The sequence below is a fragment of the Phaseolus vulgaris genome, chromosome 5 (assembly GCF_051622355.1).
Source record: "Phaseolus vulgaris cultivar YP4 chromosome 5, ASM5162235v1, whole genome shotgun sequence".
NCBI lineage: Eukaryota > Viridiplantae > Streptophyta > Magnoliopsida > Fabales > Fabaceae > Phaseolus > Phaseolus vulgaris.
The window spans coordinates 36,408,666-36,431,983 of record NC_143502.1 but is presented as its reverse complement, the minus strand read 5'-3'; the positions used below and the strand labels follow the sequence as shown (position 1 = coordinate 36,431,983).

The 23,318-nt window shown below is 27.7% G+C and overlaps 1 protein-coding gene and 1 non-coding gene across 3 annotated transcripts; both read right to left on the bottom strand.

The window, feature by feature from the left end:
* Positions 1-300: 300 nt before the first annotated feature.
* LOC137834514 (2-alkenal reductase (NADP(+)-dependent)) lies at positions 301-6,038 on the bottom strand. 2 transcript variants are annotated; one of them, XM_068642543.2, is made up of 6 exons: positions 5,739-6,038; positions 4,512-4,695; positions 4,266-4,432; positions 4,062-4,144; positions 2,657-2,783; positions 301-841 (listed from the first exon to the last, which is right to left on the bottom strand). In XM_068642543.2, the coding sequence occupies exons 1-6, from the start codon at positions 6,003-6,005 to the stop codon at positions 587-589; spliced, it is 1,083 nt and encodes a 360-aa protein (XP_068498644.1). In that variant the 5' UTR covers positions 6,006-6,038; the 3' UTR covers positions 301-586. The 2 variants fall into 2 exon arrangements, with proteins under 2 accessions (XP_068498644.1, XP_068498645.1); XM_068642544.2 differs by having other exon boundaries at positions 452-841; positions 4,266-4,399.
* Positions 6,039-13,259: 7,221 nt separating this feature from the next.
* On the bottom strand, positions 13,260-13,333 carry TRNAN-GUU (transfer RNA asparagine (anticodon GUU)). The gene has a single exon. It is a non-coding gene; the product is annotated as a tRNA-Asn (tRNA).
* Positions 13,334-23,318: the final 9,985 nt, after the last annotated feature.

The following is a 23,318-nucleotide window of genomic DNA, read 5'->3' as shown; positions in this document are numbered from 1 at the left end:
TTGGATAATCGATTATGTGGTATTTTTAAGGTAGAGGATAGTTATATATATATATATATATATATATATATATAATTTAAAGAATAATAAAATTATATAAATACATTAATTTAACTAACAAAATTAAAATAAATTAAAAAATAATATAATTATACTTAAATTTTATATTTTATTTATTTATTTATTTGAATTCTACATTATTTTATTCTTTTATTTATAACTGAAATTTTAAATTATTTTAATTAACTAAACTGTGCACAAAATTAATTATTATTTATTTCTTTTTTTATACACAAGGGTAAATTTGTAATCTTATCATTTACACAATTAAAAATAATTCAAATATCTTTACAACCATCAAATCACTCTCATGTTTCAATCAATTTTTCTCATACATCCGCTCTAAGATACTTTGATCCAAACACTCTCAACTTTCTTCACACTTTCTTCTCAAATCTTCACACTTTCACTCTTCCACATTCTCAATTTTCCACTTCCCAATCCAAATAAACCATTAATGTAAAAGAGTTGGGACATTCATGAAATGTCTCATTTATTTAAAGATGAAGCATATCTAGAAGAAACATTAAGCCTTAACTTGAATAAGTACTTTTCCAATATTAGAGGCAGAAAATAAGGAGTTCAAGCTATCGAGAAAGGTCTCAATCCCAGTGTTTATTTTAATCTTGGACTTAACCCTTCCTTCTTTTATGTGTACCTCCATCTCTTTTGCAAAGTCTCCGAAACGATTGAAATGCGTTTTCAGCAGAAAACCTTCCATTCTTACTTCCTTGCCCACCATATTCAAAAGATTTCTCACACCGTCTCTTTCTGTCCAAACCTTCACCAACAACCATATAATCAAACTCTATAAATATTCTTACACTCCAATATACTCGAACCTTTAACATGCAATTCACCAAGAAGATCTACCCAGTTAAAGACATAACACTGATACACTAAAAAAAATTATCAAATAAAAACAAATTTTTAGAGATCAAAATAATTAGTTGCAATAGTAACTAAATTAAAAACCATTTTAAAAATTAAAAAAAAAATGGTTCTAAATTAGTTTCTATTATTGTTAAATGGTTTTTAAATTAGTATTTAATTAGCAACTAAGATTTTTGCTACCAAAAACCTTGGTTGCTAATTAGATACTAATTTAGAAACCATTTAACAATAATAAAAACTAATTTAGAAACCAAAAATTTATTTAATCTCTAAAATATCTCTAATTTAGTCACTATAACAACTAATTATTATTTTTTTCTAAAATTAATTTCTATTTCATAATTTTCTTGTAGTAATATATTGATCTATAATAGCGAATTCAGCCAATTATATGTTGTGAGATTAAATATTTTTTTATCTCAATACTTTAAAAAAAAATTCACAGTTTAAATTTTAGAACTCTTACGTAGTAGATAAACTATTCGAATAAATCAATTATAAAAATTTGTTTATTAAAAAAAATATCATTTCAACAACTACAAATAGTCAAAAGTCTAAAATTTAAATAAAAACAAAAAAATAATTTTGTTATAATATATAATAAAAAATATATTTAATCCTATTTCGGACCCAGTTAACTTAGTCCGACACAATTCCAATGGTCTACAAAATTCTTTTGAAAAATTGCATATGATTCTTCAGTTTAAATAAGTGAGAATGGAAATTTGAACAACTAGACTTTTGCCGACGAAAAATATATTAAAAAGACTCCCTGTTTCCTGGTTCAACTTTTAAAATTTAAAATATACATTCATAAAATTAACCCGTCAGAAATTACTTATTTTAAAAGATAAAGTACACGGATTTACTATAAGAAGATGAAATAAAAATTAATTTTATAAATAAAAAATAATTAATTATTATATTAATTAAATTAAAATTATTTTAATAATTAATTTTTTATTTTTTTAAATTAATTTTTATTATTATTAAATAGTTTTTGAATTGATATATAATTAACTACTAACGACTTAATTATTAATTATTTATATTTTAAATTTGAGAAAAAAATCTTGATAATTAATTAAATATTAAATTAAAAATTATTTAACAATAAAAAATAATTTCTAAAATAGTTTCTAATTTAATAAATATAATAATTAATTATTTTTTTTCTCTAATCATTATACATTTGAGTTATGATAAATACTTAAATAGGGATGTGAACTTCATCTTTTAAAAGTATACCTTCTTGATTTTAAAAAGTCACATCCAACAAACTACTGGTGAAGCTTTAAGCCAATAAATCCCGAAATAATGATTAAATCTTACTAGGATGAATCATAGATATTCTCTAATTATTTGCACTAGTAAAAAATATCTTTATTTTTAATTTATCTTTGTGAAAAATGAAACCTCAACAAAAATAAATAAAAATTAAGATCGTATTGTGATTTAAAAAGGAGATTTTGTTTTAATTTTAAGTGATTTTTCAATCTGTTAAAGTATTAAAAAAAATATCATTGAATACAAACTAATTTTAAAAATAAAAAATAATTAGTTTCTGAATGATATTTTTTTAATTGTATAACATAAATATAAAAGTAATCCACATTGGTATTCTGAATTCTTTCAAGACATTTGATTTGTTTAGCTATTCTCACGATTCAGTAACACACAAGACATTGTCGAATATTTTCACCTGGTTATATTGAGATATCATCCCACAAAGTGGTATCCTGGCATACTTGTTCACGTGATTCAGTACAGATTCAAGCATCTTCCCACCAACGTTGTCAAGGTAAAAATCAATACCATTAGGAAACAACCTGCAATTTTGCAAGTTGTCAACTGTAATCATTTTTCCTAACTTACAATTGAAACATGTCCTAATTGCTGCATGTTGCTGTGTGGTTTGCTTCATTCAGGTGTATGTAAAGAGCCAAAAATGCAGCTACTTTTAGAAATAATGTCAGGATATTCAAGAAATTTTGCACCATGTAAAACTGTTATCATGGTTTTCAGGGAGCAACAGTAGATATTCATATGCACAGTGGATTATGATCCCAAAACTGTGTTCAGTTTAGCCATAATATAGAAGCTACATAGAGAAAATTTCAAACAACTATGTAGAGAAGTCCCATCTCTTATGTGAATTTTTTAAGTTTTTTTATCAATAAAGAATTAATTAAAACTAACTTTCCAAACTTTCAACTCAAAAAATCCATCTAAATTCAAAAAATGAGTTGAATTCAAATGAAGCCTCCAAAATTAAAGAGGCAAAATAAAATAAAATGAACTTTTGAAGTGTGGCATGTAAATTTGTTGAATAATTTTGCTTACCTCAATTAATTTCTGAATAGGTTTCTGTTAGAAATTTCACTTAAGCCAATTAATTTCAAAGATAAATCTAACTCAATATACTTATTTTGATTGGAAAACTACCTCTGTACGAGAGATGAGACTACTACTAAAAGACTTTTATATATTTTTCATAAGATTTTCCCTAAAAAGATAACAAAAAATAGTATTAAATTGATTTTTCATTATACATAAATCACAATAAAAATTTAGAAAAATTAACTTAATTTTAACTTATTGAGAAATTACTTTAATATTTCTTCTCTTCCGAAAGCTCTTAGGAAGAATTTGGTCCAAAACAAACTTAAATTAAAGGTTTTGCAAATGATAAAGCTTACAGTAGGTGCAGGATTGGCAAATATAAGTTTACCAGTGATTTTTCTGGTTTTCATATAATAATTTTGCTGCAATAATTCTTGTGAGTAGAGAGGCTTTGGATGCATGATGAAATGTTGTGGGGTTTGGTCGATCAACAATATCATAAACACTACCTAACATCAAAAGAAAGCATCAAAGCACTAATCTCTGGCAGAAGGTGTGCTTAAGCTTTGTGCTGCTTGTTATATGCAACATTATATGCTTATTATTATGTGCTGATAAAAAAAAGAGTATGCTTATTATGCAAAGCATGAATTCTCGTAATATTTGGTAAGCAACTAGGGTACACCTTATATTAACTTCCTGTTTCAATAAAATTTGGCTTATTAAAAAAATATTGGTGGAAATTGGTGGAGAGGGTCCATTACTTGGTTAGAACGGCATCAAGGTCTGTTTCCTTGTTGTAGTTGAATCCATCATCATACCCAAACTCCTCTTTAATTAGCCTCAGCTGAGAAACCATTCATCATATTTCAAAACAGCAGTAATTAGGTTAGCCATGGAAGAATAATAAGAAAGGTATATGAGTTGACACCAACACTTTTACTTGATCAAGGATATAAAAGTGTTACTTTTTCATCAGATCCCGTGCTTCCGATGACCCTACAACCTCTGATCTTAGCCAATTGACCAGCGATCATTCCCACGCCACCAGAAGCTGCCGATATAAGAACATTTGAGCCAGGTTTGGGGTCTCCCACCACCTCTATCCCCAACCATGCAGCAAACCCAGGTATTCCTGCAATACAACTCCTTATATATATCACTAACGTAAAGTAGATAGAAAATGTGGAGAGATAGAAGGCAAATTGACCCACCAAGAGAGCTTAGATAATCCGGCAATGAAATCCCACTTGCAGGATCAATTTTTCCGAAAATCTCTCTGCTGGGAATGATGCAATACTCAGCAACAAGAAGACTTGCACTCATAATAAGATCTCCCTCTTTATATCTACTGTCATTTGATACTTTAACTCTTCCAATCCCAAATATTGTCACCACCTGAAGCATTCCCATGTTATAAATAAAATCCCATTTATTTGAACATTAAACTATTTCAAAATTTAAGATTGGTTAGTCTTCTACTGTCATTAACTGTTTTTTTATACATATTTTATAACAGTGTCTAAGATAATCATTATATTAGTCTCTAAAATTATCGGAATTAACAATTATAATTAACATAAACCGATTAATTTCTACATTTATTATTATTATTTAGTTTCTCTTTTCTTTAAATAATTTCACATGTATAAAATATTTAAGAATTAGGTGAAAATATTAGACCCGGCTGGACAGATTTGAATCCTGTTATTAACTCGATCCACCATAAATTTAGGTTAGACCAAAAGTGAAAATATTTTATAATAGATAAAAAAAAAACTCAATTCACCTTAAGATTGGGTTAATAAATCAATGCATCTAAGAAAATTAAAACTTTAATTTTTTATATGTAATATATTACGAAAACTTTTAAAATTTAGTATTGATGGACAAAAGCCATACTAAAATTACAAAACTTTTAATTTACAAGAGAAGTAATTTAGTTTGACATTTTTAATTCATTATAAATTATATATTTTATGAATTTTTTTAATTCTTGATAGTGAAATCTTAATTTTAATATATTATGTATTTTTTATAAAATACACAAAAGTGTAAAAAATATATTTTTAATTTTTATTTAAAAAATTTAGGTAGATAAACCCATTTAATATATTAATATATGGTAGATCAAGCCGGATTAATAGTTTTAAACTACATATTAACTATGTTGGATTCATAAAATAGAGAGTTGACCCATTATAGTTGGCATTAATATACAAAATAGTAAGTAACATTATCTTGATTTTTCATAATAGTTTTTTTAAAGAAAAACAACCTCATATTCTCTGTAACGAGCTCATCTGTTATCTAGTAAATGTGATGTGATTTTGACTTAATAATAGAGACAAACTACACTTTGAAAAAATAGTATGTTAAAATGTTTTTCAGAATTCATGGTTATTACCATGATTACATGTGTGTGTAGCATATGTGTATACCTGATTCAGCTGAAACTGAGGAAAATAAAGACCATCTAAGTTGCCAGTGAATCTGGAACGTAGATATGGATCTATGGAGAAAAGCAATGTTTCAATGGCAAGATGGCCATGGGGAATTGACTGAGGTGATAGTGAGAAACACACAGTTCGGAGTTTGAGATGATCGGTGGTTGGAACACCGTGTGGAGCATAAGATAGCAGATACCATTCTTTGCTTTCCACCATCCATGTTTCTTCTTCATCCTTGCTTTTCACCTCTTCTCCCATGCTTCTCAACTTTTCTGATAATTCTTTTGCCTTTCTGCATATCACAACACATGCTCCTTTTATAATGAACTATCACCAAATTTCTACGAACCCATAAATTGTTTCCATGACTTTTATATTTATTTAATATCTGCTCCTCTTATTTATTTATTTAATCAACAATAAAAAATAAAATTAATAGAAGTACTAGATACTCCAATTCATTAAAAAAAATCTTAATATACAATATAATTAAAATAATTTTAATCTCTTAATCCTCCAACAAAACCTAGAAGAAGAAAATTCCACAATTTAACCGCCCTCTTATTTCTTCATGGATTTTCTGCACCTCTTATTTTCTTTTCTTAAAATTATTTTAAAATATAAAGATCTGGTTGAATTATTACACGAACTCGTGTTATTTTTTGTACCTAAATAAATTTTTAGCATAAAAGTAAAGAGTTGTGTATAAATTGATATATAAACATATAGTTTACATAGGAAAAAAAATAAGAAATTTGTTGATTTTGGTGTTGTGCTTGTTTTTATCTATCTTTTTTAAAGAAAAAATCATAAATTTATTAAGTGGGTTTCCAGCTTCTATCATTCTTAATAATATCAACTTCAAGCAGTTGGGGTGTCAGCGAAATTAAAATGGAAAAGAAAATTACTTGATATTTCTTATTTGTATGTTTAATGACACCAACATTAAAATGGATTGTATTAGTTGAAAACAAAAGGCCTAAATAAATTTTTGAAACCATTTTCTTTCACATCAAAATCAAGATACATACATGTCAGGAGATAGAGGCGAAACTAGTCATAAACTTTCATTATTCAAATTCACATGGTACTAAACAAGGTTCAATTTATAAATTTTGATAGAATTTATTTTCGAAAGTTAATTTAGTATAACTTAGTATTTATTTTTTATTTTAATAAAAACACACTTACTCGAGAAATGTTAATATTTAATTCTCAATATATAAGATGACTACCATTTAAGTAATTTCAATTTTTAAAATATATATATTCTCAATAATATTTTACTAAATAACACATGTACAAAAACAATAAATATATATATATATTAATCTTTCAATACGCTAACTTATTTTTATTAACATTTGACTCTATTTTAAGTTTGGAAAATACTTATGATCAGCAGAATAGATTAACTTTATTGTGGATCTAAAAAACTAAAAACCTTATTGTTAATTGGGTAAGGCTTTTGCTTCCCGCACCCATCATTATTAACTAAACTCCACTTTTAATAAGAAGACTAAAATACCTTTTCTCACTACACTATATCGTTGTTGTCACCACTACTACTGTTTGTTATCGTGATCATAAAAGAAGAATAGAGGAAAAACGTTGTAAAGAAATACAAAGGAAAAGAAAACGTGTTGCGAAAAAAACTCTTTCGATAACACATTTCATGCGTCTCTATGAAAACAATGCAAATCTTTCATGATTTCCAAAAATCCTACTGTGAAAATTTCATTCCAGAAGTTCTGAAAATACTGTTTTGTAAAATTTCCAAAGCAGTATTCCAAAAGTAAGTTTAAAGAAGAGTAAAATATCATTTTAAAAATAATGAGGGTGTGTCAAGAAATTGTAGGGTGCAGGAAGAAAAAACTTAGGATAAAATAGTCCCTCTTAGAAATTGGACCCATTGATCAAAAACGGAGAAAGATGCAAATTTGCGGCCCTAGTAATTTGACCCAAAACTATATTTTGAAATGTTTATTCATTCAGTAATTTTCAGGCTTTTGCTTTCTGCATCCAGTACATTTGAACAAACACCCTATTATTGAGGTGAAATGATAATAATTATTTTTGTTCTTACACCCTTGCATATTTAGTCTTACACTTTACGATAGAGGAATTAAATATAGTAGAGACATTAGCATCAAATACACTCTCATCAATTAAAAATAAATTTAAACTTAACTTATTCTTACAAAATTTAGTTTGTAAGAATGATTTAACTCATTTATATATTATAAATTAATTTAATATTGTAAAAAGAAACTCCCAATTTCAATATTTATTTTATTCGTGAACTTAACATTCCTCTCTTTTAGGTATCTTTTCATATCTTTAGCAAAATTCACAAAACGATTCAAGCATAAACCCCTCCATCCTCTCCTTCTTCCCACCAAATTCAAAAGGTTCCTCACCCCTTCTCTTTCACTCCAAACATCAACTATTAGTAATTCAATAACACAAAAGTTCATATGAGATCTATTTTTGAGTTAAACTAAAGAAGTCAACTTGAATAAATATATATATATATATATATATATTATTATAGTGTGAGAATTTATTAAGGTCTAATAAATTCAACAAACTCTTTAGAATAGATTTTAAATGACTAATTAAAATCAATCTATAAAATAACTATTACACCGACTTATAAAATATTTATATACTTAATTATTTATTTTTATAATATATATTTTAGCTTGTTTTGGAGTTTTTTTTAAGCTTAAGTGTTTAGCATAATATAAACTCTAATATAATGAATATTTTATTGTCCAAATCACATTATTGTCATCCCGCAAAGTGGTATCCTTGCATATTTGTTGACATGGTAAGGGAAAATCTTCAAAAATAATTTGGAGACAAATTAAATAATTGAAAGAAATTTGGAATATCACTTTATTAATTGTTTTGAGATAAACACCATGTTAATCTTGATAGAGGACTAATTGAAAGCAAAGAGAAGTTCTGAGAAACTAGTCTGGTGAGAAATTAAATTTTTTAAGTAGTAATTTGATGACAAAAATCTTGTTTTGGTACACTCGAGGAAAAAATCATTGAAAACTTTAGTGGTGAAAAAGAATACTAAAGGATTAATTTAATGACAATTAAAAAAACAATATGAATTTGAAGAATCAAATTGAGAGCACCTAAGAAACCAACCATTGAGCTGAGTTCACCATCATCTAGTTGACCCATTCAATTCTAGTTAACCCAATCAATTCTTGATTTTAATTTAATAAATTTAATTTATAAAAGATAATGAATAAATATGAAAGTGATAAATAATATAGAGTGTGAGCATAATAGTTAATTTAGGGTTTAAATTTCTAATTTTTATAAGATTATAAAATAAATTATCTTTTGGATAAATAGACGGCCCAAAATGGAGTTAAATATAATAACAGTAATAAAAGTAACTAGTATTTTAGTTTGTATATTGTACAGTATAAATATTAGTTTTATTAAAAGTAATACTGTATGTAAACTAATCAGAAATTATGGTAATTATAACTTTGAAGCTAATTAGTAGAAAAGTAACAAAACTATCATTGAATTTTTGTAATCTGATAACAGTGTTAAAATTTGCTACAGTTTCATAAATATTTTCCCTTTTTACAAACTTTTTTTTTAAATATAATTTCTAAATAATCTAATTTTCTTTATGACATCACTCTTCTTAAAATCATTGTTTTAATTTTCTTGAAATTAATTGTTATCACAATTATAGCCCAAACACTTTCAATTCAAAGAGAGCATGGCCAACTAACTAGCCCGATCTGGTGACACTACTAAGAATGCTTCTTTCTGCACCTCCATGTATTCTTATCTGACTTCCATAAATATTTGGTATTCCAAAAATGTATATCTCTAATATTCAGGATTATGTAATTTGGAAGTCTTTTTCCAAAGTTGTAATTAGCTTTCGGATTATATAATCTAGAAGCCTTTTTTTAGATGCATGATTAATTTTCGGATTACATAATCCAAAAGTTTTTTCCAATGAGATTAGATTTCGGATTATGTAATCCATAAGCTTTTTTTCAAATACATATCCAGATTATATAATCCGGAAGCTACTATCAAATTCAAACTTTCAAAATATATAATTTAGAATATTATTTTTTTAAAATATATTTTGAATTACATAAATAACTATTTCCGAATTTAAGATTAACTTTCAAAATTATGTAATTCGAAATAGGAAGCTGACATACAAAGAATAAAAAATAAATTTTTTTTAATGACAGTGACAAAAGAACAATATGGAGGTCCAAGAAGAAACATCCACTACTAAAATAGGCCTGTCCAGGAAAGTAGGCGTAGTATAAAAAAATTCAAAGGAAAAAAAACAATAACCTTTAAAAATCCAACCATTAATGATTAATTATAACATAAAATAGGAAAGAAAAAAAAAGTATAAGATAACATTTTATTTGATTTTCTTTTTAAGGTGGAAAGATCACGTGAAAAAAAAAATCAAAACCGACCAAACAAAAGAATGTTTATAATATTTAATACTAGGAATTATTTTTGCAATTCCTTTTTTATATATACATTTTTTACCATTTTCATTTTTATTATTATATTTATTAACAATTTTTTAGTTCTACTATTTGTAATAAAGTATTCTTAATAAGTAATCATGATAAAAGACAGAAAGTGTTTTTATCATATAATTTTGATGATAAATAGGAAGTAAATTATTTTTATATAATTTATTATAATTTTATTGATAACTATTGTTTAATAATTATTATTATTCTTAAGTCTGTTAAGAAAACAGGTCAATTATTATGTTTAAAATATTATTACTTTAAAATTAGAAATACTATCATAGTTTTATTCTTAGAGGGATTAAAAAAAATGTATTTAAATTATTCTTATTTTAAATTTTAAATGGTATAAGATTATTAAATATACTTTTATATATATATATATATTTAAAACTAAATTGAGGAGAAATTACAAGAGATTTCAAAAAAATGTTATTTCATTTTTTTTTCGTTTCTGTACTTTTCCGCAAACAAGAAGGAAAAATTAATAACGCTTTGAAAAACTTTTTTGTAATTGTCCCGTTGGATAACATTATTTACAAAAGTAATAAATTGTTGTTCCATGCTGGTCTCAAGACTTTCACGTTCAAATTAGGAGATTTAGAATATAATAACGTGGCTCTTTATTTATTGGAAATTGTTTTCTTCAAAAGGAATTTATAAGACAAGGTTGATTTTTATTTGTGTGTATTGAGCTATTAATGATAACAGAGGTCAATGTATTTATGAAAGATTTTTCGATGTTCATGTTAAAGTCAATATGTTATGAAAAAAATATTAAGTATAGTAAACGTGTCTTCAAAATGCTTAGACGTCTTAAGCAAGACTTTTAAAAGAAGTAAAATATTTTTTTATTTTTTACTTTTATTTTAATTTACTTTACTAACATTTTTTATTTTATCATTTTGTATAAAAAAAAATTATTGTTTCAAAAGACTCTATATTAAAGGTTTTGTCATATACAATAATTTGAATCTCATTCACATGGACATAACAATTCTCATATTCATGACTTTCTTGAATGTCTTATCTCTAAGACATAAAATTGTGGTGTTTTTAACTATATTGACCATTTCAGTCTTCTCCTTTTGAGGCAAATGTGTTGACATGTTTGTCTTATTTTTAATTGCATTAGCACATCCTTGTTGTATATAGATAACTTCCATCTTGATCCTCTATAATTCAAAGTTTTTCTCATCAAGAAAATGTATCAATTTCAAACTTGGTACATTGCTCTTCTTGACTTTCTTTCTCCTGTTTTCATAGACGACATCAATTGTTGGATTCTTCGTACGGATATACTAGAGAGAATCATTGTGTAAATGGGGAGATTCAGAATTAGTGATTAACTAGTTAATTCATATGTACCAGTCGGCACCGGACGAGTCATGTCACTGGACCTCGGTGACCAACCGACCAATTGAAGACACATTTAAAGCAGCTACAATAAATAACAGTTAAGGTAGTTGCAAGAACTCCCTGAAAACACGGGACACATCCCACCAAATTCAGATAACACTGATATATGATATATTTAACCCATTACAATAGATGCTTATGATTAAACACTATAAAAAAATCTTCTTCAGTATACTGAGTACTTACTTGATTGTCGGAGTATCTTTCTTTTTCAAATCAACCTCAATCGAGTAGTAGCAATTAAGGAAGGAGACTTAGAGTGAAGAGTAAGAGAGCGACTAAACAATCGACACATTAGTAATTGTACAACCAATTTCAAGTACTATCTAGGCTTACTTTGTTTATACAAGTACATCATATAAGTCTTGACTCCACGTTAGATCTATTCGTCTTACATATTATTCATCTCACTTATCTCCATCCACTCAATGTGAGGCTCTCAAGTCCACACTTAACTTCTTCACAATATAAGTTCAAATTAAACTAAATATTACAAAAACTATAAATAAAAATTATAATAATAAAGTCTTTATTGTGGGAACTAAAATATAAATAAAAATATAAAATAGAGTTGAGACAACAAGTATTTATTAAGAGAATTCTAATACACTAGAAAGAAAAAAAAAGGAAATAGATAAAAAAAGATATAAAGTATAATGAAGGATGGATAACTCCTACAAAGAAGAACAAAATCAAAAGGAAAAGAGAATGAAGAGGTAACTTTTGCATAAAGTAATCTCATTGACACAATGTCCAAAGACAAATGTAATGTGATTTGGGAGGAAGGTGAAATGTGATACAATACAATGACCATATACTAGAGATAAAATGAGATTAATAAAAATATTATATTGTGTGATGTGGTGTTGTACTTTGAAACATGGTTCATATGGTGATGCTCTACTACTTTGTAAAAGTAAAAGTCCTATTGTGACACATTCAAAAAATGAAAAATGTCAAATAAAATTAATCATATCATTTTATGTAAAAGGTGAAATTTCAGTTAAACTCGTTTATTCTTATTCAAACTCTTGAATCTACGAGAATTTATGTTGAACTTAACTTATGATCGATAAGTCATATTTATAAGTTTACCTATAATTTTTAATTATGTTTAAATATATACAAATGATTATGAAAAATTATCAAAATCAAATTTATTTTACTTATTTTTCAAATTGTCCTCATTTATTAATTTACATGATTAATTATGTAGAAATAAATATAAAAATATTATGTACTTAACATAATTAATTACATGATACAAAAAAACCATCTTGACTAAATAAATCTTTTTATCTTATAATACAATACATGTAAAGGTATTTTGGATATAAAAAAACAAACAATTATCATCCTTTATTCTTCTTTCAAATTAATCATTCAAATAAAACTTTTTGACTCCCTCATTGTTCATCATCATCATCAACCCATTCAAAATGGTACAAACCAAAATATTTTAAAATGAAAGAAAAGAAAAGAAAACAAAATACCAAAATATTTTAAAATGAAAGAAAAGAAAAGAAAACAAAATCGCTAGAAGGAGGGCTTGAACCTCCGACCTTGTGGTTAACAGCCACACGCTCTAACCAACTGAGCTATTCCAGCTTTTGTTATTATTCGACGTTTTATTAATATATTGCCATTTTACATACATTTTTATTGAATTATGGAATACGGTTAATAAATTAAGTTAATGTAAAGAAATGTATATTATTTTCAAACTAATATATATGGCTTATAAAACAATTCTACCTACAAACGTAAATTAACATAAAAGTACATATTCATATATTTTATATATAATTTTTATTTTAAAAACAATGTCTTTTTGAATAATTATAATTTTATATATATTTGTAACCCTTACTCTTGGTTAAGTTATGATTTCTATGTAAAAGATACAGCTTAGAAAAAGATAAGCTAAACTATATTTTTTTTTCTTATTTTAGGAATATAGTCTTATAAATATTGCAAGAGTGTGTTATTAATTTTAATATTTTAATTACGACTCAAATATCGTAAATATAAAATTTTATTTCTTTAAATTTCAATTATACCAATTGAATAGCCTAAATTTAACAATAATATATGTATTTGTATAGGTAAAAGGGTCTAGATAGTACATGTGACTGGACGTATAATAGTTGACGTGTCGATAATCTTTAATTTGTTTCCTTCAAGACTCCTTCCTTAAATGCTTACGCTCAGTCGAGGGTGACCTGCAAGACACTCCGACGCTCAAGTAAATATTTTTGTCAAAAATGTATTATGGTAAATGGTAAAAACGTACCTTACTCCTCTACAGACGACTCTACTTATAACATTGGTTTATGGGTCATGACCCTGCTAGGTCGTACATCAATTATTATCTGACATGCACCATGATCTCTTATCACTTGGGATGTACATCTTTTAGTTAATCTGTTTTAGTTGGTTTGTCGAAAATATTCTCGTAGATTTCAGGATATAAATTAAGACTCATTTAACACTGTTGTAACTATTGTTACCATTATTTATTACATGTCTTAAGATGTTCTTTAACTCGTGCAATCAATCAATTATCGAAGTTGAGACTGACTCATTACAATATATATTTTATTTTATATTTCATTCATGTTAACTATATTTATTTATGTTAGTGTATCAAATAATAAACTAAAATAACATGATTTTTATATTTGGAATAAGTTGTACAATTGAAACTCAGGCATTTATAATATTTAATATAAACTTTTAAAAAATAAAAATAATTAATTATTATATTAATTAAATTTGAATTAGTTATTAATTAGTTTAGATTTTAAAATTAGAAGTTACACTTTAATTTTTAATTAAATAATTAAAAAATAAGGTTTAGATATTAATAATATTTTAATTTATAAAATAATATTTAATATAAAAATTAATTATTTTTATTTTTAAAATTAATTTTTATTTAATAATTATTTTAGTGTAAAACGTAATGCATATCATTGAAGTTTGTGACGGACTTGCTATACTTCAGATATTAAAATGTAGTTAAATCAATTTTTTTACAAAAGCAAGAAGATAACTTTTTTTAACCCTCATGAAAAAAAATAAAGTAAAATTGTATCGAAATATAACACTACGAAGAAAATAATAAACCACGGGTTATAAAATTATAAGCTAATTAAAGCAATCAGGGTAGGAATAAACTAATACAAATACTCTCTAAATCACTTTGTTTAAATTAAAATAAATTTAGTGAAGTATATATCAATTTTGAAAAGGGTGAATATAATTTTATAAGTAAAAAAAATTACGCAATTTAAATATCTTTCAAAAGAAAAGAGTTTATAAAAATTCAATTTTAGAAAGAGTAATAAATTATAAAATCCAACATTTTAGCTGAACGCATGATATTTTTGAATTGAGATAAATATGAAAAATTTAATTAATATCATATAAAATAATTAAAATATTCTTATATTAAAAAATAAATTGAATTAAATATTAAAAATATTTTAATATTTATCATCCGCATTTTAAATCGTAATTATGTAACAGGTAAAATATTTGTTTCTAAACTAACTATCAATTATTTGATACCGTAAATATGTGTAATAATAATTTAAAAAAAAACATTTTAAATTTTATAAATATACAATAATTACCAAAACAAAAATTATATAAATAAATGCATAAAGAAAATCAATGATATAAAACACCTTTAAAAAAATAGTTATATATATATATATATAAATAATGTCTTCCTCATTCAGCTATGCTTGTCTTCCAATCATATTATTTGTTGAATGTCAAATCGTCTTTTGAGCCTTTTTCACACTATTTTAGAAGAGGAAATGAAAGGAAGTAGACCCACATCTTTTACTTTATTTCTTAATAAATCTACTCATTTTGATCCATTGTAGATTTTGTCTTGCGGATATTTGTGGACCCAGACATTTTTCCATCCTTAAACTTGGTTCTTGAGTTTCTAAAATTAGTTTTTTTTTTTTAGTTTTTAATATGTCATTTAATTGTTTAGACAAAAATATCAAATCTATGTAAATTAATTACTCATTTACATATACAATTGACCTTCATATATATCATTCTTAAAATATATTAACATTTTTTATTATCAATTGGTACTAAATGGTATATTGAATAACATTTATTACTCATAAATATATCCGAACTAACTTGAGTGTTGGACTACTTTTTGTAGGTATGCTCCTACCCTCTCGGATCCAAGACATACAAGTGTAACCTTTCGAATAAGTAATAATGTTTATTTTCACCTTTATTTTAGTCAATTTTTGTATTAACATAATCAAACCTTCTTCAATAGTTGACTTACTTAGTCCCACTTTTGATATCTTTTCGTAAGTAATTGGATTTTGATTACTATCACCTAATTATACCACTAATCCCCATTATTTTTGTCTAACAATTGAACAACTCGTGTGGAAGAGAAAATGAAAGGTCAAAGGTTTAATTTTCAAAAGATCACCTACATTGAGCGCATCACATTACTCGAGTTGGGCACCATGGAGTCAGAGAGGAAAATTGGTCCCAGGTTAAGAGAGGCTAAGCACAAAGAGATTTGCATTGAGCGTCATCCTCCACTGATGCTCCACACCAAAAATCACTTCACTTGAGCTGAGCGCCAGTAGGATAGAGAGCTACGAGTTGTGATTTTGCCTAGCGAAATTTGCATTGAGCGCCAACTTGATTGAGAGCATCTTCTAGTGGTTGCACCCAATGTGTAATGTCCTGCATTGGGTGTGACTTTGCTAACATGACACCTAAGGGTTATTTCTTTATTCTTCTGCGAGGGAAGTGCGGTTTTGGGGGTTTGGAGAATAAAAAAGGCATTTTTGAAGACCTGGATTGCTGTTAGGGTTCCTTTGGAGATCTCCTCTCTTCTCTTTAGTTTCCATTTCTCCTCCATAGTTTATCTTTGCTTTTTGGACTCTTAATGACAATGAAAAGCTAAACACATGTTGTTGGGATTAGATGTAACCAACCAAACTCTTATGTAATTGGTATTATTTATATTGATATATGTCTTTCCATTCAATGTTAATATTTTGTTTCTATGCTTAATGCTTCTTGTGGTTTGATAATCAATAACTTGATATTTGGTTCATTGGGTATTAACTAAATCAAAATACCTAATGAAACTTGTGTCTAGGAATGAAACTTGACCCATTAGTTGTCTTAAACCCTTGCATGAAAACAAATTTGCTTATTAAGTACTTAAGGAATTGACCTTTTAATAGAGAACTTAGGCTCATCCTACTAAGGAATTAAGGTTTGAGTATACTTGTGGGTTGACTTTAACATTAAATTAGAAAGAAGTTGAGTGGTTAGATGCATGAGAGTGAGGTTTGGTGAAGTTTAACCCTAACAATAACATACCATATAATTTCTAATCTATTCCTCATTCTAAGTGTTTGATAAAATCCCAAAAAGAGTTTTAACTATATTTGTATAGTTTTAATTTCTTGCGCATCAACATAATTAATGAAAATATTTTGTTGTCTAATTTAGTTATCAATTGCAATTATTGCCCTGTATTGCAAAAGTCCTCTGGGGGAATGATAATTACTTACTACTTGCTATTGTGCTATTGGTATACTTGCCATCCTACTCAGATTGGTGTCTCGAATCACTAATATGTATGAGATCTATTAAGAATAATAAAGGATAAAGGTTTATAAGTTGAGAGGGAGGGTAGGGAGACAATGGTTCTTTAAGGTTTAGGAGGGGCAATCATCTTTTTTTTTGGGTCTTAGGGTGTGGAGGAAGTTGCTTTGCTTAGGAAGCCTAATGCTCATTGTTCCATGTATACGGGTTGAGGTATCTCTTAAATACCTCTATTATATATTATTTTTTTGCTAATAAAAAAAATAAAAATTGAACGAATCGTGCTAAAACAATATCATCACAATAGCAACACCTACATCCCCTCGAACTCAAGTCGTACAATATAACCTTTCGAAGTAGTTCATCACAAAATTAACACAACAACGACAATCAAGGAAGAAACTTACTAAGCCTGAGTAAGAACATTATTCATTCTTTTGATTCTCATTTTGTTGTCTCATTTGTCATGATTGTTATTGTACCGACCAGTCCTCGGACGTTGTTGACCACTAGTAATGATGGAGCCACGTAAGTCGGGTCCCACGAGCGGCGTGGGCCAGTGTCTCGCAAGGCACGTGAACCAAGGAGCCAAAGAAGTGGTCATGCGATGATCACCAGGATGTACTGATGTGTCCTCGGTAGTATAGTGAGGACGATGAGAGATCGAACATCGGTGACTCAAATAGTAGAACTGGGCCATAAAAGGTGGACCCCAGACCACACACACCAATTATCAGTTAGGGAGAAGCCTAGGTCACGAGGGTCCATGCGTGTGGTGTGGATGACGCGTTCAGGCATAACACAAGTAAAGAGCCATTGGAAAAGATACGACCTGTGAGGGTCACGTTCCAGGGGTGAGTTGCATGCATGGCACGTGAACAACTAGGGCGCTCCCAGGATGGATGACCCCAGAGATCAGGTGCACGAGGAAACATCCAGGTGGTCATCCCATCAGAGGTTGCACTCCAGTTAGGAAACCCCACACACTAGGTTGACCTAAGAGTGGGTAACGACGACGCGGCAGAAAGCCTATTTTGGGAAACTGGAAACAGTGAAAACCCTAGGCTATATAAAGGGAAGTAACAAACTTAGTAAGGTACGCTATTCATTTTGCGTCGCTTAACACACAGTTACACAAAGCTTTAGGCATAAGAGTTTTGGTGTTTCCTAGCCCTAAGACTGACTTGAGCGTTGGAATGCAAACGACATCTAGGACGCCTTTTGTCCTTGTGATTTTAGGTATTGGATCTAGAGATAGGCACGAACGAGGACACTGAGAATCGGGCGTGGAAATATCGTGAGACGTACGAAAGCACTCGAGTCAACTTTTAATGATCATTATTTCAATTATTTTGTCTTTCTTTTGTTTTTTTTATCAACAAAAAATTAATTAAATAAAATGAAGCATTTTAGGGATGTTCTAACTCATTTATATAAAATAAAATAAAAGACTAGACGCCTCCATTTCAATAGATTCCAACTCACACCTAGTCTATTTTACATTCCAAAAACAAGGTATTTCAAAACCTCCATACATCCAAAGAACAAAATGATCTCTTCCTATATGCATTATTTTCCTGTCCAATGTCTCAAACAGAATAACAATTACAAAAAATGATACAACAAACAACTAGCAAGGTTTGCACCAGTAAGCATCTCCCTTGCTCAATCTATTTCTTCCAGCAATGGAGTTATATATGCAAAATCAGAAAAAGACTCTGAAAATAATGCATATAGGAAGAGAATAGCACTATTCCTGCTAATCAATTTGTTCCCTTTATTGTTATTACTCTTTAACAAATAATAACATTGAAATTGAACCTAAAATTTTAGTTTTGAGTCTAATAAAATTTTATATATAAAATAATATTAGATATGTTACAATTGAAATTAAATTTCCAAGCAAATTTCAAAAAAATTAAACCCTTACAACTTCAATTTTTTTTTACCAAAATTAATCAGTGAATACAATATTGTAGATTGGAATACAATATTGTAGATTGGGACTTAAATCTTAGAGTATTGAGTGGTGAAGTAAACATGTAGAGATTTAGGATATACCATATCCAATTTTAACTTATGAGTATATGTTTTTTTAATACAATTCTTTACTAATAAAAATACTATATGTTTTTTTCTTTTCTTTTTATAATATTTAGAGGGGACATGGGAGAGACATAGAGTTAATAATATAGTACTTTGGTGAGTCACGACATTCTCTCTATATAAATAAAACTAAAATAATGATATTTTGACTTCTTATTACCATTTTGCATACCTACTATATACAATTATATATGTTATTATTTTATTTATACTTATTACTATTATTTAAATATAATATTTTCTATTATTTAAAAGAGTTGTTCGGCAATTGTTACGAAAAGGAGCTATTACAAACAAATCAATTTTCTATAACTAATAAATGTAGGAACTAGATTATACCTAATTGCTTGTATGAATTTGTTATGAATATAACATTACTGCAAATTCATCATTTTTTCTATAAATTAACTCTTATTCATAAATTTCCAAAAATCATATTTGTGTTCTGTATATCCCATTTAAGAGTAGAAAGAGAACTAACTACAAGAACTTTTTTTTTTCTCACCAAATAATAAAATAAATAAAATGTTTTATTTATTATTAAAAAAATCTGTCCTCACAAAACTTAACATCACTACACCCTATAAAAAATAGTTTAAATATTGGATTCTCAGTCTATTACATGTTAATGTCTTACCATATCCCTTCAAATTCAAATTGTGCTGATAACAAAATTAAAAAGACATTATTTTCGCAACACAAATGAGCAATGAATACCTTCGAAGAATAGCTACAAGAACTTAAAATGATTAAACATGAGCCATATATATACGAGATATGTTTAACTTAAGAAATTTGTTCTCTAGCATTATTTTCACTTTTTAATTATAACGCTCTTAACTTATATTTTATATTTCTTTCTTATATTAACGGTTGGTATGAAATCATGACCAATTGAGTTGGATTGACTAAATATCATGTTTAATGGATGAACTTAATCATCGTGTTCCTTTTATATTTCTATTTAAAAAGATCATTATACTTATAATTGGTATGCAATAGACAAAATAAAAACCTAATAGTTGCCTACGTGGATGTAAGTTGCAGTTGATGACCGAAATCTTGTATTGTTTATTTTCTGCAATTGATTTGTGATTATTTTGTGTTTTTTTCCCATAATTAACTTGATTTGCAAACTTTCAATAAGAGAAAACAAAATGATAAAAAAAATCAAACTTTTAACAACCAAACGTAGTGAAAAAACAAAAAAGAAAATGAAAAGACAGAAGTGATGTAATACGTTTTCTCTAAACGCTAATATTGACTCTAATGTATATTGTGCAAGGTATAATAGAAACGTGTCACTTGTTGGGCCATGGAGAAGAGTGAGACATAGTAGCTGGGAAGCAACTTTGAAAGAAGCTGGCGCTGAATATTTCCATTCAAACCTTCACAGCTTCTTTCCAAATTCAACTCCAACACTGTGCCAAGTGTAGGGTAACTTTTCGTTTGGTCATGCCTCCAAAATCCTACACCTTACACCTCATCCTAGTCCTTTGCAGCACTCCTTATAACACTTCTCTTTCTTACCCCATTATTTCCCTCTCTAAACCTGTTACGTCACTTTTTCAAATTCATTTCATAATAATCATAACACTTCATTTCCTCTCAAACACAGATTATATCACTGTATTTTCTATGCTCTGTCACTGAGTAGACCTGTGGGGTCTTCTAGTTCTGTGGCTTATTTGCTTCACACTATTTCCAAAAATCCCAACGTGTTTCAACGAGATCTCTATAAAAACCTGCAGAACATACCAGTGTCGCAAGCAAGCACCAACACAACCACAGTATCTAGCCAGCAGAGGTAAAGAGGTGAGATTTGAGACCCCTTTTGAGGCAACAAATGGCTCACTGCATCTCAACAACAATTGAGAAAAGTCACCAACGTTCTAGCTTTGGAAGGAGATTCTCCGCCACGTTGAAAGAATACAGAGGCAGGTTCTACATCCTCAAAAGATGCCTAGTCATGTTACTGTGCTGGCATGAATATGAATAATGCCAAACATTTGTTCTACTTCCTAGAAAAAAATAAACTATTTAGTATCTCTACATATATATATATATATATATATATATATATATATATATTCTGTTAGCTGGTTTAGTTTAGTATATATATATATAGTAGCAGTAATATAACGTAATTAAGGTGTATTTTTTCTTTGATAAAAGAGTTCAAAGTCTGGTTTTACCATGAACCAGTTTACTCATTGATTGTATTAACTAAATTGTTAAAAAGTGTTATATCATGACCAGTTTCTTCATATTCACGTGGTGTATGCATGGTAGTTCGCAGCACTATTTAATGGCGTTGTGTTGTTTAGTCGTTCTCAAATGCAGTGCCTACCTACTATATAATATATTTTTATGAACATATATATCCATTGCTCATGTCACATGGTTATCAAGCTTAGAGGTCCATTGAGTATTTTTTAGTTGCCATAACTATATGCCGGATTCGGTGATGTGAATGAAAGAAAGTGGAACCCAAGTCTTTATGGTTATAGTTTTGTTTTAATTGCACCCTGGTTTTTCCTTCTGCTTGTAACAATATATAGTGCCATTCTGCATATATAACCAGGCAAATTTATTGGAACTCACCCGACATATCCACCATCGTATCATACATATACAAATCTATCTCTGGTTTCTGTTTTCTCTTTATCTTTATTGTCTGAGTAGTGTTATTGATAAACTATAATGAAAAGCCTATGCATAAGTAATTATTCATGATCAACCGAGAACTTAATTTGCAGAAGATTAACCTCAACATGCTCCTTAACAGAGAATGTCGTATCAAATCTTTCAAAAACAGACATCATTTTGATAAACCTTTTATTTCTCTCTTTATCCGTTTCAAAATTGAAGAAACATATTTTTATGTAAGATTTCTGTGGTAAGTTATCATGTTTTCTTCTTCCACACAGTTCCCTCGGTATTCAACAAAAACTAACAAAACGTAAATTTGGAAAATAATATACATTTATGCAAGATTAAACAATCAATTTTAAAAGAGAAAGTAAAAAAAAAAAATCCTTATTTGTGTCATGTCAAAATATTATAAATATTGTTGTACATAAAAAATGAGTTTGAATGAAAAATAAAAGTTATTCTAGAATGGTCTAAACTAAATTATTACGTAAAACTATTGTCCAAACCTAGGATTGTTCTAGAATGTTCATATCGCGCGGTTCCGCTTATTATTAACCATGAATAGGAAAAAATCAATAATTAAACACGCTTACTTTTCTGTTTTTCGTTGGGAGGAAGAATAACGCTATTTTTAGAATTAAAACTTATTTTAATATCGTGAAAAAGTATGCTCATAATTTCGTAAGCCGATGGTGATATTGTACAAGCATTACATAAACAAGTTAAATATATGGGTTAAAAATACATTTCATTCATAGTTTGGATAATTATATGAAATTTGTGGAAGATACCAACGACTTTGTCAAGAGGGAATAAATTATCTGAACACCACCAACAGTCTCAAGCATCTGTGCATTCACATTGGATATTTTTTGTTGAAAAATAATGAAATTGTTAACTATTTCAAGTCATTGATGAAAGCGTTCAAAGCACAAGAATGTTAATGGTTGACTTATCGAAAACTAAAATCAAATTAAATTCTATTCATTTACACGATTTTAATTATATTCAATTCTATTCAATTATAATTCTTATTTCAATTCAATTAGTTAAAAAAATTAAAAACTTAAATTACCACGTTATTAACAATTAACACTTAAAATGCTACTTCCTTCCTCATTTATTAGTAACATAACACAAAGATTTATTAAACTTTGCATATCGTTTGTACATTGAATAACACTAAGTGGGTAAGACATCTTGGAACATGTGG

Bases quoted from the DNA above. Each gene is read 5' to 3' on its own strand.
- LOC137834514 (XM_068642543.2), bottom strand. From the start codon at position 6,005: ATGGGAGAAGAGGTGAAAAGCAAGGATGAAGAAGAAACATGGATGGTG. The intron at 4,696-5,738 runs GTATACACATAT...GGAATGCTTCAG, and splicing joins CTCAGTTTCAGCTGAATCAG to GTGGTGACAATATTTGGGAT. The intron at 2,784-4,061 runs GTAATGGACCCT...GCAAAATTGCAG, and splicing joins CTTGATGCCGTTCTAACCAA to GTTGTTTCCTAATGGTATTG.